We start from the raw sequence: 13,530 nt of genomic DNA, 5'->3' as shown, positions 1-13,530 counted from the left end.
AAACTGAATACAGTAGAAATAAATTTCAGACAGATTTATCCATAGCCATTACACAAATCTATAATAAATTGTGGATAATCTTTCTGAGAGAATTTCCATGTCCCCTCATAAAGGTAACTAAAACTAATTGGAGTCTTCTTTCCTTCATGAACCCTGAAACTTTAAAAAACAGTGACTCAATCCCTAATCTGGCCTATTTTAGAGGCGAATTTCAATTGTTGGATTCTATAGCCAAAAATGGATGTTGCTATACTGCAGCCACTGAAGATATTCGTTTTGTTTGATTGTCAACTATATGCTATCACTGCTATATAGGCTGCCTATTCTTTTTACTTTTATATGTGTGTGTGTGTGTGTATGTATACACACATACACACACACATATGTATATATGTATTTAGTGTCACAACCCCTGGCATGCCCAAATATGGGAGGAAGCTTACTGCTTCCATTCTCTGTCTATCGGCTCGTCACAAGAGACCATCCAGACAGAAACCCAATATTTTTACTGTTGCCTTTGTTACATTTGTCAGCACAAATACAACATATCAGCACAAATATAACATATATATGTATGTATGTATGTATGTATGTATGTATGTATGTATGTGTGTGTGTATATATATATATATATATATATATATATATATATATATATATATATATATATATATATATACACATACACACACACACACACACACATACTATACTATACACACACACACACACACACACATTGGTAGGGCTGGAGCTCATCTCTCTTAGAACTTTGTGAGATGAGCACCAGCTCTAGTTTTCTACAGTAGCTGCCATCACATCAGTTATGTTTGTCAGCAGGATGGAAAAGGAAGATAAATTGACCTACACAGTTGGGCAGGAAGAATACCCAAGCCTTCTCGGAGAATGGTGGAGCAGTGTGGATTACCTGTATGACCAATCCCAATGGTGCAAAGCAGAGTTATTGCCCTAAGTCAAGTAACAATTGTGTCAAAACAAAGCATTGGCTCGCACACATAACTCTGGTTTTCTAACTGACATTGGTAGACTTGCTAAACGTTTGCAATCATGCCTATTTCAAATCAGATTACTTTTTTTCCTCTGTAGGACAGTACTTTGTAGCCAAGCTAAACATAATTTTTAAAAAGTTTCAAGCATTGCTTTTCCACACAGTATTTGCTCCTACATATCACTGCATAGTATTAGTTTAGTTTTCAGTGTCTTAGCATGAAACATATACCATTATCCCAGCAGCGTCGCTGTTCTGCCAACTTTTGCATACGTGTTTTAACTGAACTAAAAGAAATCAGTTCAGATGTAGAGTTGTGTTCTTCAGTCTCTGAGGATGAAGCAGCAAACTGAGAGGTAGGAATCATTTCAGGAAGAACTGGGTTTATCGAGGGTAAATTAACTGGATGCATATTCTCTGAATTAGAAACTGAAATTTCTGCATTGTCTGAACAATGTCTTTTCGATGGTGATGGCTTTGCACTTGGTTTTGCTATAGAAATTGAGAGGGTGGGGGGAGAGACAAACAATAGAATATATTTGTAACTAGAATAGCCTAAATACAGCATTAAGTTAAAAACAAATTCAGATTTCACAGACTTCTTGGCTATAGGTGGTTTATTATTTGTATCATTTTGCCAATTACACAAAGTTTCTAAGGGAGATATACCATATTTTTGGTTTGGAATCCACCACAATAAACATTACTTTTGTAAAAAAAAAGGCTTTTCATTATTTATTTATGTCCACTGATCATTGATAAAAAATGTGACTTTCTGAATCCAGATCCAAGTTTGGGTACACATCAAAAACGGAAGAGCTATCAGAAAACCTAGATGTTTAAAACTTGATTTTCATAATTAATCAATTATTGGACTTAAAGGTGATTTGATTCATATAACTTCTCAAATATATAATTTGGGATTAAATAAAATTTTAAAATAAATTTAAAAATGTAATTGCATTCACTTTTAGTACAATAGAAACCTGTAAAGATAACCCCAACCACCTGTAATGCAAACTCCTGCTCCATATTTGGTTTATGACATTTTAATATAAATTTTCTGTAAAGAAAAAGCAAGTGTGGTTTAAGAATTTGCAAAATTTCACAATATTGTAATGAAAAATACCTTCTTCATTAGACTGAAGTGACTGATTACCAGCTTCTGATAAAGGCTCTCTATTTCTTTTTGTTTGAGCCATATCCCGGACTCCTACTGTGGAACGCTCAGCCATCAGCTTCTGTAAATTCTCCCTCCTGGCACGAGTTCGTTCTAACAGTTTCTAAAATGTTCATAAGGATGATCAAAGGTAAATATTTCCTAACAGCTATAGTGATTTTTGTATAAGATAGATTTATTTATTTGAGATAATTCTTTATAAAAAAAACAAACCTACGTTTTTTGTCCAATGAGATCTATCAACTGGAATACAGGTGGTTCTCATTTAGCAAGTGCGTTGTTTAGCAACTACAGTGATGAAGAAGTAATTTTGCAACAATTCTATTTGTATCTTTGTAAATTTGTAAAGCAAAGAAAAGCAGAAAAGTGACATCATAAAAACAAACACAATTTTGCTTTAATAACCAAGTTTCCAGACTCTGTTGTGATTTCTAAATGAGGACTAACTACATTTTATCACATTTCAATGAAAAAAGGGCGTTGGTACTTACCTGATACGCCTCTTTTCATAGTGTGGGGAGGAGTATCCAGACTAGGTTGACCTTGTCCTCTCATTGATTGGATTGAGTCAGATAAGCTCTTTGGGCTCTGTCCCTTGGCCACCAGGTAGACCCCAGTTATTGGCAAAGAACTCTATCCGACTCATTGCATCATTCACTCCAGACTCTTATTTCAGTTATTAGCTTTTATTGGTTTCAACATCAATACTTATATAACTTCTTTAACAATGAAAGTAACTCATACAAACATAGTCAGGGCAGGGCTGGATACTCCTCCCCCCACTATGAGAAGAGGCATATCAGATAAGTACCAACGCCTTTCTCCATAGTGAGGGAGGAGGAGTATCCAGACTGGGATGTACCAAATCCTACAAGTCCCTAGGGAGGGAGACCCCTGAGGCCCCATGCCCCTACTCATGCCTGTTGAGGCATGGTCCCCACCCTGTGGACCGCCTGCAACACCATGTGGCCAAATGAAGCTTCTGCCGAGGCAAAAGAGTCCAGTTTATAGTTCCTAAAAAAGGGAGAGGGGGAAGCCCACATGGCTGCCCTGCAGATTTTGACCAAGGAGACTTGTGTGACCCAGGCCGTGGAGGTGGCTGCGCTCTGCGTGGAATGAGCTGTGATATGATTTGTTATCTGTGATTGGTAAGCAGTGGCAATGCAGGTTCGCAACCATCTGCCTATTGTGGTGGAAGTTACCTTGTTACCCAGGGACCCTGGAAGGAGAAAAAACAGGGCTTCGGACTTCCTGCTTGGCCTGGTTCTCCTGAGGTAGATCCTCAGAGCCCTTCTTCTGAAGTGTGCCACTTCTTCTCTAATGGGTGAGAAGGGTCTGGACAGAAGTTGGGCAAGATGAGTTCCTGTGCTCGATGGAAGCAGGATCCAGCTGTAACACCACTCTGTCTTGGTGGACCACGCAGAGATTCTCCCTGATGGACAGCGCTTGCAGCTCGGATATCTGCCTGGTGGAGGTGATGGCCACCAGAAAAGCCATTTTAAGAGTCAGGAGGGGCCAATGTCACGACGACACAATGTGTGGTATCGACTGTCCTGAGACCACTGTTGATTCGTTTATTGCTACATGGTCCCAATGGACCTAAGCCATCCCATAGAGACTGTGACAGGGAGACAAAACCTTGCTGGTCTCAGGGGTATCGAAAAAGTCCCTGATTGACCCAAGGGAAGTGCTCCAAGCTGGCGATAGACAGCCCTGTGCTGACAAAGTCAGAGACAGCTCCTGAAAGAAGGCAGCTGAAAGTGAGTCCATCTGGGGAGGCTTTTTTTGTTTTTGAATGATTGCCCAAAGGATTTTTTAAAAAAAAGATAAATTAGTCCTTTAAGCAAAGAATAAAGCAGCGGAATTTATCTTTATTGGACTGCGTTGGAAAGTTTTTATTTCTCTTTCTTCCTGTTAATGATGTTTTGTGGATTGAAATGACTGTAACTTTTTTTGTTTCTTCTTGCAAGTGAACAAACTGTTTTTTTAAAATCTTATTTTCTGCTGCCTCATTTGTTGGCTGGAACTAAAACCTATTTTATTTTAATAATTTTTCTTATTACTTCTCATTAACCTTCATTAAAGACTTTTAAAGATTATTGTTCTCCATAAGCTTGAGATAAATAGGAGAAGAATTGAATCTGCCATTCGGAAGTTAGAACTTGGTTTTTTTTTCTCTTGGAAACAAAGTATCCTTTGTTCTCTCTGTTGCCGATCCCACTGACACTGTAACAAAGAGTTTTGCAGTCTTGCAGCTTTGGAGTTTTGCAGCTTATCTTGTGCAATTTGATAAAGAGCCAAGGATAGAGTTGTTTTTACAGCTGCCTTTTTAAAAACACTCTTGGCAAGGGAAGGAAATTTTTTCTTCTTGCTTCTTTTTCATTTGGAAAAATGCATCAATCATCAGATAAGGGAACACTGAGTCTTCAAGATTTGTTGATTGAAATTCAACAGTTATCGGAAAGATCTGAGAAATTTGATAAGTAATTGGATAGACTGCTATCTCCTACAATAAAAGATGATGGAGTTGGAGTCCCCAAAAATAAAGAAATGAATGAAGATGAAGAAGACAAGGATAAGATAACAGATGAATTTAATGATGGAGCAAACTTGGGTGGAAATGGGAGAATATGGAAAAGTGAACTTGATAAGCAGGAGTTCTATCCCTTTTTTCAAGAAACAGAGGAGGGGGGGGAATTGATGATGATAGAACTAAGAAGAGAAACTGCTTCAGAAACATGTTTAATCAAAGACATGCTAATTTTAATACCAGTTCAAGGGCAACGAGTTTTTCTGAGAGACCTTTCAAGCAAAAAAGTGCAGAGAGAAGTTTATAAAACTTAAAAAAGATAAAAAGATTGACACAACAACTGGCAAAAGAGACAAGATTCTTTTTTTACTGGAAAGATACAGGTTGATAATGAACATTAATGATAAAAAATTAATTAATTTGTGGTGATTAATAGATAGTAACCTTAATACTTTATAGACTTTTCTTAGATTGTTTTAAAATGTTTATTTGTTAAAAAGTAATACATTATGACAATAACAATGAAATAATAACTCTAATCAGTTAAAACAACTTGGATATAAATAGCAAATTGGGACCTGGGGGAAAAACTTTATGAATGTTATCAATAAATTTTTGTTTAGATTTTGTTATAAAGAAGTAAATTTTTCTTAGATCTAAGGAGAGGAGAGGTGATATAAATAATCCTTAGTTATTTATAATAATAATGATAATAGTAATGAAATAATTATTATGACTAATGAAAGTCATTTGGATATAAATTGCAAATTGGGACCTGGGAAAAACAAACTTATAAAACCTATTACCAAATTCTTGTTTAGACTATGCATAAAAATGTAAGGTTTTTTTTTCTTTTGGGTCGGATGAGAGAAGATGTGATATACATAATAAATAATTCTTAATTAGTTACAATAATAACCAAAGAAATGTTAACGGATAATGTTTAATGATATTTATATGTGTTGGCATTGGTAAAAGCAATTGTATAAAAGCTTTAAATGGTGAATTGGAGGGGGAGGTAAGGGGGGAATGCTTAGATATTTTATTAATTGATTTTTTCTTTTAGAATATGTGATAAGATGTAATGCTACAGAAGTTTTGTTGTGACTGTCAATGTATGCCAGTGGTTGGTTGTGTTTTTGAATGCAAATGATATCAGATAAATACGTTTAAATAATTTCAGTTAAATGAGAATGGCGGTGTATTGATAGTAAAATACATGAAGATTTTTGATGTAAAAAAGAACATTGGTCCTTACCTGAACGTCTGTTGTCTGTAGCGTAAGTGGGAGGGGCTAAAACAGGGTATGTGACAGCCTGATTGGTCCAGAGACTGAGGGATTTTTCTTTATCATCTCCTCCTTTCCTTCCTGACTCCCAGTTTCACGAGGTCGAATGGGATATCTGAACTCTTTATGCAAGGAAATAACATTCCAACAAGAACACAAGAATAGAAAGAAAAACACGTAGCTTTGACCGCCCGACCCCTGCCAACTAACTAGGGTGGGAATGTAGCCCCTCCCACCTACGCTACAGAGAACAGACGTTCAGGTAATGACCAACGTTCTTTCTCCTGTAGCTCCGGTGGGACGGGCTACAACAGGGACATACCCAAGCTAAGTCCCAGGGCGGGAAGATCCTGGGGGAGGGGAGGAAGCACACTACGGGCGAAGGCCATGTCTGCCGAGGCAAAATGGTCGAGACCGTAGTGTCGAATAAAGGAGGAGGGGGAGGCCCAGGTGGCCGCCTGACAAATATCTTCCAGAGGGGCCCTAGTAGCCCAGGCAGCCGTGGTGGCCGCACTCCTGGTAGAGTGGGCTGTGATGCCTTGAGGAGGCACCTGTTGGCTGGCCTGGTAAGCTTCTTTGATGGCCTGCCTCACCCACCTGCCAATGGTGGGCAGAGGACACCCTAGCCCCCAATGACCTATCCTGAAAAGACAGGAACAAGACCTCCGATCACCGAAATGGGGACGTACGCTGGAGATAGATGTGTAGGGCACGGCATACATCCAAGCGATGCTAGAGAACCTCCCTCTCGTGAGAAGGATAGGTACAGAAATTGGGAAGGATAACTTCCTGCGATCTATGGAAAAGGGAATTCACCTTTGAGAGGAAGGTGGAGTCGAGCCTCAGGACTACCCTGTCCTGATGAAACTGACACAGATCATCCTTGGACAACAGAGCGCCCAATTCAGAGATGCATCTGGTGAACGTGACCACCACCAGAAATATGACTTTCAAGGTAAGGAACCTAAGATGGATTGTCCTCAGTGGTTCAAAGGGAGCAGCCGTTAGAGCCCTAAGCACTTGGGGAAGATCCCACAAGTGAAACCTGTGAATTGGAGGGGGACATAGGTTTGCCACCCCTTTCAGAAAGTGCTTTACTAAAGGTGACTGTGCCAATGACCCGGAACCCTCCCCTGCTATGACTGAGGAGAGGGCAGCCACCTATCTCCGCAAGGTGTTATATGACAACACACGGTCTAAGCCATGCTGCAAGAATTTGAGGACCTGAGCAACCAACGCGGAGACCGGAGGGATCTGAAACAGTTCACACCAGGACGCGAACGCCGATCACGTAGAGTTATAAATTTGAGTGGTGGAGAGACGCCTGGCAGCCTCTATGGTGGAAATGACTTTGGCTGAGAGGCTGGCCTCCCTCAGCAGGTGCTGCTCAAGTGCCAGGCGGTCAGCTGGAGCCACTGAGGCTCCGGATGGACTAGGACCCCCTGACACAAGGCGATTTCCTCCTAGGGAATTCTCCAGGGGGGAGACAGGGGCATTTGGATTAAGTCCGTAAACAAAGGCCATCTCGGCCAATAGGGAGCTACCAGGATGACATGGGCCCCCTCCAACACTATGTTTCTCAGAGTCTCCTGGATTAGAGGAATGGGGGGAAAGGCAAAGAGAAGGCCGGGAGACCACCGGCTCCGGAGAACATCCGTGCCCTCCGTGTTGCGTGCAGGAAAGCAGGAATAGAAGCGGGGAAGCTGGGTGTTGCTCAGACTGGGAAACAAGTCCACCTGTGGATTGCCGAAGCAGAGGCAGATTCTGTGAAATATCTCTGGATCCAGCTGCCACTTACCATGATCAACCGTGGCCCGGCTCAACCAGTCCACCTGGTGATTGGCCACACCTGAGATATGTTCCAAGAGGATGGATGACAAGTTCCTCTCTGCCCATAATCCGAGTCTGTGAGCCTCCAGCCATAGGCCCCTGGAATGAGTCCCCCCCCCCGGCGATTTATGTGGGCCTTGGCCGCCACATTGTCCGTTAATAGGAGGACATGTCAGTTGAGGATGGGGTCCCGAAAATGCAGTAAGGCTAGATGGGCCGCTTTCAACTCCAGCCAATTGATATTGTGGCACAGGTTGGACTTTGACCAATGACTGGCTGGACCCCATCACTGCCCCCCAGCCGAACAGACTGGTATCCATTGTGATGGAGATGCGGTCCAGCTCCCAGAATTCGGCCCCTCAGTTCAAGGACGGGGATAACCACCACTTGAGGGACCAGCAGAGCTGTAGTGAGAGGCGGATGGGGAACGGGGAGTTGCTCATCCGTCATTATTGGTACGGTATGAGTGCCCACTGGAGTGTCCTGGAGTGCAGGCGGGCCCACGGGACAATCCTTATGCAGGACACCATCTTCCCAGTAGTTGTGCCAATGTCAGGATAGAAGCTGACCGACTTGAGCGGACGTGCCGTGCCAATGTCTGTAGACTTGAGAGACGTTCTGGTGACAGATGAACCAGCCCCATGATGGAGTCTATCACTGTGTCCAAGTGTAGATCCTTGTCGAGGGGGAAAGGTGACTCTTGGGGAAGTTGACGGAAAACCCCAGGGACTGCAATGTCCGGATGGTGAACTGAAGGTCCGAGGATTCCTGAGAGCAGAACTGGGCCAAGACGAACACATCGTCCAGGTAACAATGGAGTGCTGAATTGGTATGTATAAATATGCTTCTCTTAAATCTATGGACGTCATGAAGTCCCCCCGCCGGATCCCCAGCAGGATAGACTTGAGTGATAACATCTTGAAACGCCTGTATACCAGATAGGAATTCAGGCGTTTCAAGTCCAGAATTGCTCTTCATCTCCCGGAGCTCCTCGGAACGACAAATAGGTTCGAGTAGACTCCCAGTTCCCATTCCTCCTTGGGAACCAGCTTGACCGCCCGAATGTCCAGCAGGTGTTGGATTGCTAGGAGCATTAGGCGCCGCTTTTCCAGATCCCTGGAAGGTGGGAACGTTCGAAAGAGCATTGGGGGACGGGAGAGGAACTCCAGCCGGAGGCTCTCCATGACTGTCGACCTGACCAAGGCATCTGAAGTTACCTGGTCCCACTGGTCCGCGAAGGATGCCAGGTGGCCGCCTATGGGGAGACTCAAGTTCAAGTCACTTCCCTCTGCGGAAGGGGTGGCTGCCCCCCCCTGCGAAAGGGGTTCTTGGACTGGGGCTGGGATCTATTTCTGTCCTGATAAAAGGCCACTGGTTCTGCCTATCATATCTGTATGACGTGTACCTCTGTTGGCGATAATCCTGGTCAGGACCCCTGAAAGAGGAAGGCCTATGGAAAGAAGAAGAAGGGTGGTTATCCATCTTGGTGTTTGAGGGAAGGATCTTCTTTTTGTCCCTGTTCTTGACTAGGATCGGTTCGAGGGACGCCCCAAAAAGGTTGGGGCCCAAGAAGGGAGCCGCCACCAGATTCCATTTGGACAAATTGTCCATTTGTCAATTGCGGAGCCATAGGAGCCTCTTGGCCGTCATAGAGGTTGAATCTAACATGGCATCAACAGAGAATTGGGTGGCAGAAATTATTTTGGTGAGATCTTGGTGAAGACGCTCATCTTGGATCGGGATACGATCCTGAAGCTGGCGAAGCCACATGACCGTCATGCAGTTGAAATACGACGCTGCCGTGGCCGCTTTAATGGCCCAAGCAGAAGCGGTGAAATTTTTGCGCAAAGTGAGCGGCGCCTGCTTGTCCTCCAGCTTCAGCTTATCTGCCACATCCCCAGGGACCCCTGTGGAGGCGTTGGCCAGAAGAGCAACGGGGTCATATACTCTAGGGAGTTGCAAGACATTGGCAAAGGTCTGTTCCATATTGTAGTACCTCTTGTCATTACCCCCAGGGTTGGGCAAGGACGAAGGCCTACCCCATTGATTTTGAACTACCTCCAGAAAAAGGGGAGGGGCAGGAACCTCTTCCTTATCTGTGTTGGGGTTAATGAACATAGCCAGATTTGGGTCCCTTTGTTGGGAAACCGGGGAAGCTCCCGTGCCAATTTGGGTGGTTTTGTTGGCCTTGTGTAGCATTGGTTTAAAGGCCTGGGGGGAAGGGAGAGCTCTGGGAAGGCAGGAGCCTCAGGGGGGGACAGAGTCCTCGTCTTCTGAGAACCCCAGGTCTGAATGTGCAGTCTCACCCAAGATGGAACCCTCACTGACAACCAATGGCGAGGGAGGCCTTACACTGTCGTGTCTTGTGGACAAAGAGGGCCTCTGCCTGGTCTCTAATACAGGTCTATATGTCTCATGTGTGCTATCTCTCTGAGCCATGCCAGAAGAAATACCTTTTGAGATTGCAAGAGATATCAGCCTTCTGATGCTATCTGGTAATAATTCCAGTTCATCTAGTTCTTCCACTGAAGGCCCACGTAATGGAGGTCCCCTAGGGGCTAGCTGAGCTGCTGACAAGTAATCACGAGATCCTCCCTCCCCAGGGTCCTCCAGCCGTTGACCATAAGCTCTGGGTGAGACGGAGGGAGAGGGAGAGGAGGGGCTAAACCCCTGGCGGGGGAACCCGAGGCTTGGGATTTGGCCTCAATGGGAGATCTTGACCTGTCTAGAGAATCAGGCTTAGAAGCCTGAGCCAGCCTTTCAGCCCTGGCCACCTGTTTCTTGAGAGCCCTCTGCCTTCTAGACTCATCTGGCTGCGGCCTGGGAGGGGCGTTGATCAGATGAGGATCTGGACAATACAGCTCTTGGTCTAAGACCACCCTAACCTTCCTCTACTAGATCCCCCTGGGCCCTGTCCGAATTAGTCGAAGCAATGCCTCACTCAAATGTCTTTGGGTTATGGTGCCTTTCAGAAGCGTGGGTTCTCTTTCGTTCGGCCTTGCCGGGGCAGAAGAATGTCGGCCCACGAGGCTGATACAAAATGGCCATTGCCAATGGCCACTTCAAAATGGCCACTCGCCCCGTGTAGAAGGCATGGGCAGCGATATTGGCTCTGAGGGTTTTAGCCTCACAGCGAGCCTGGGTTCTCCGACCCACACGCTGTGAAGAAGGGTGCTGGGAAGGCCCCCGCTGCACAGGCACGCTCCTTCTGGCACTTCCCGGTCTCTGCAGGTCCCGGCGATGCAGGCCAGCGCCGGCGCATGTTCCTCGCATCTCCCGATCTCTCTCTGGGTTGCCGGCTGGCTGGCAGTGAAAAGTGGTGCTTGCAAAGTGCGTGGCTGCTAATAATATAGTAGGTGGATGCAGGCACTGCGCCCAAGCCGCTGCTGCTTCAAAAACGCCAGGAAGGCAGTTTCTGCTGAGCACGGAGGGAACGACCCTCCTTCCGGAGGCTGCGGAGCCGTTAGGTGCACCTTGGCTCTCAGAGGCTCGATCACCCCTTCTAGCCACATGCCAGATAAGCACTCAATTTACTTACAATTTAACGTGTCCAATTATATAGCCAAATTACTCTAAACACTCTTATATTCTAAATCTGATGAAAACCTCTTGGAGCCAAGTGATTGGACCAAAAGATTGAGGGAAACTGGGAGCCTGGAGGGAAAAGAGATGATAAAGAAAAATCCCTCAGTGTCTGGACCAATCAGGCTGTCACAAACCCTGTTGTAGCCCCTCCTACCAGAGCTACAGGAGAATGTACTATTCAATGGGAAGGAAATATATGTAATAATTATGATAGAAACGCATGAAAACTGTTTGTAACCAATCGACAAGCTTTCGACAGGATGTAATGAAGAATGATTCTTTTTTGTGTGTGTTTTTGTTTATTTAAAACAATAAAAAATTCAAAAAGAAAAAAGATTCAGGAACTTAAGAGAAATCGTTCGTAAACGGAGTGCCTGTTAGAGCGTCCAATACCCTGTGTAAGTCCCAGAAAGGATACCTATTTACCGTGGGCAGTTTGAGATTGGAAGCCCCCTTGAGGAATTGCCTGACCATGGGCTGGTGAGTCAAACTCTGGTTTCTGCCACACAGGAGAACTGATGAGATGGCTGAAACCTGTCTCCTAATCGTGTTGGGAGCTAACCCTCTGTCCAGGCCCGCCTGGAGGAAGTCTAGAACCTGTGGCACCGTGGCCTGGATAGGATCACACCCCCAAGAGTTACACCATGTGGCAAAGGCCCATCATGTAGAGCCATAGATGCGCTCCATGGAGGGTCTGCGGGCAACCTGGATAGTCTGTATCACCTTGGGGGAGAAGAGGTCTTTCCTCAGGATGTTCCGCCAAGCAGTCAACTGGAGCCATTGAGGGTCTGGGTGCTCCAGCGACTCCTGGCTGAGAGGTATCCTCTCCTGGGGGATTCTCCAGGGCCTCTCCACTGAAAGTGACTGGAGATCTGCAAACCACAGCCTCCAGGGCCAACAGAACCACTTCCGCCCCCTCCCAAAGGATTTTCTGTATGACCCTGGGGATCAGTGGTAAGGGTGGAAAGGTATACAGAAGACTCCTGGGCCAGGGGCTCCACAGAGTCCGTTCCTTCTGCCCCCCGTGTCTGGTACCTGGAGAAAAACCTTGGGAGCTGGGTGTTGAGGGGGGTGGCAAATAAGTCGACCTCTGGGCGTCCAAAGTGCTCCGCCACCTCCTCGAAGATCACTGGCTGCAGCTTCCCTCTGAATTGTCCACCTCGGTCCAGCTGAGCCAGTCGGCTCTGATGTTCTCCACCCCTGCTATATGTTCCACCCTCAGCTAATGCTGTCTAAGATCATAGGCTATTTGAGGTGCTTCTGCAATTTCTCATAGTCGGACATCCCATTCTGAGTTTGTGGTGGATTCTGGCATGGAGACCGGCCTGTCTGACCCTTTTTCCCTGGCTAGAAAAGTGCTATGATTCTATGACTAGGATTAGCTCAGAAATTTTCTTGAATATAGACGCAGACGCAGTTCACTGGTCAGCCATTAGAGTGTGTGTAAAGATGAAGAGAGGGAAGCTAAGGCTCACAATAAAGAAAGGCTTGCCACAAAGGTAAAAAAAAAAATAACAAAAATGGCATCTTCCAACATGTTAAAAACAAGAAAAAAGTTAAGGAAACAATTGGTCCATTGCTAGGAGAAAGAGGCCAGAAGGTGACAAGCAGCAGGGGGAAAACAGAACTATTTAACTCATGTTTGGCGTCTGTCTTTACACAAAGGGATAAAACAGTCCAACCTGTCAAACGCAGCACCACAAAAATCAGATTAGGAACACAAGTTGAAATAGGGAAGAAAATGGTAAGTGAACACCTGTCTACCCTAGACAAGTTCCAATCACCAGGACCGGATGGATTACACCCCAGGTTCTGAAGGAACTAGCGGATGAGATCTCCAAACAACTGAACTATATCTTTCAGAGATCCTGGAGCACCGGGGAACTACCAGAGGATTGCGGTTCCCATCTTCAGAAAAGGGAGAAAAACAGATCAAAAGCCAAAAGCCAACATGGGTTTGTCAAAAACAGATCATGCCAGACTAATTGCATTCTTTGATAAAGTGACAAAACTAGTTGACCAGAGAAATGCCATCGATAAAGTTTACTTGGACTTCAGTAAGTCCTTTGATAAGGTAGACCAGAACCTACTACTAGATAAAGTAGAAG

The 13,530-nt window shown here is 44.9% G+C and overlaps 1 protein-coding gene across 3 annotated transcripts in view; it reads right to left on the bottom strand.

Annotated features, from left to right (window-relative positions):
• ANLN (anillin, actin binding protein) overlaps window positions 1-13,530 on the bottom strand; it is an 84,241-nt gene that overhangs the window by 62,230 nt on the left and 8,481 nt on the right. For all 3 annotated transcript variants that reach the window (XM_014068568.2, XM_087713084.1, XM_087713085.1), the window contains exons 2-3: window positions 2,139-2,292; window positions 1,241-1,501 (exon numbers count right to left, since the gene is read on the bottom strand). In XM_014068568.2, the coding sequence (XP_013924043.2) occupies window positions 1,241-1,501; window positions 2,139-2,292 (415 nt within the window). The remainder of the gene's footprint in view (window positions 1-1,240; window positions 1,502-2,138; window positions 2,293-13,530) is intronic.

Source organism: Thamnophis sirtalis, unplaced genomic scaffold (assembly GCF_051295495.1).
Source record: "Thamnophis sirtalis isolate CommonGarterSnake01/CBP01778 unplaced genomic scaffold, rThaSir2_p1.2 scaffold_4, whole genome shotgun sequence".
NCBI lineage: Eukaryota > Metazoa > Chordata > Lepidosauria > Squamata > Natricidae > Thamnophis > Thamnophis sirtalis.
Note: the sequence above shows the minus strand (reverse complement) of the source record. Positions and strands in the feature narration are given on the sequence as shown.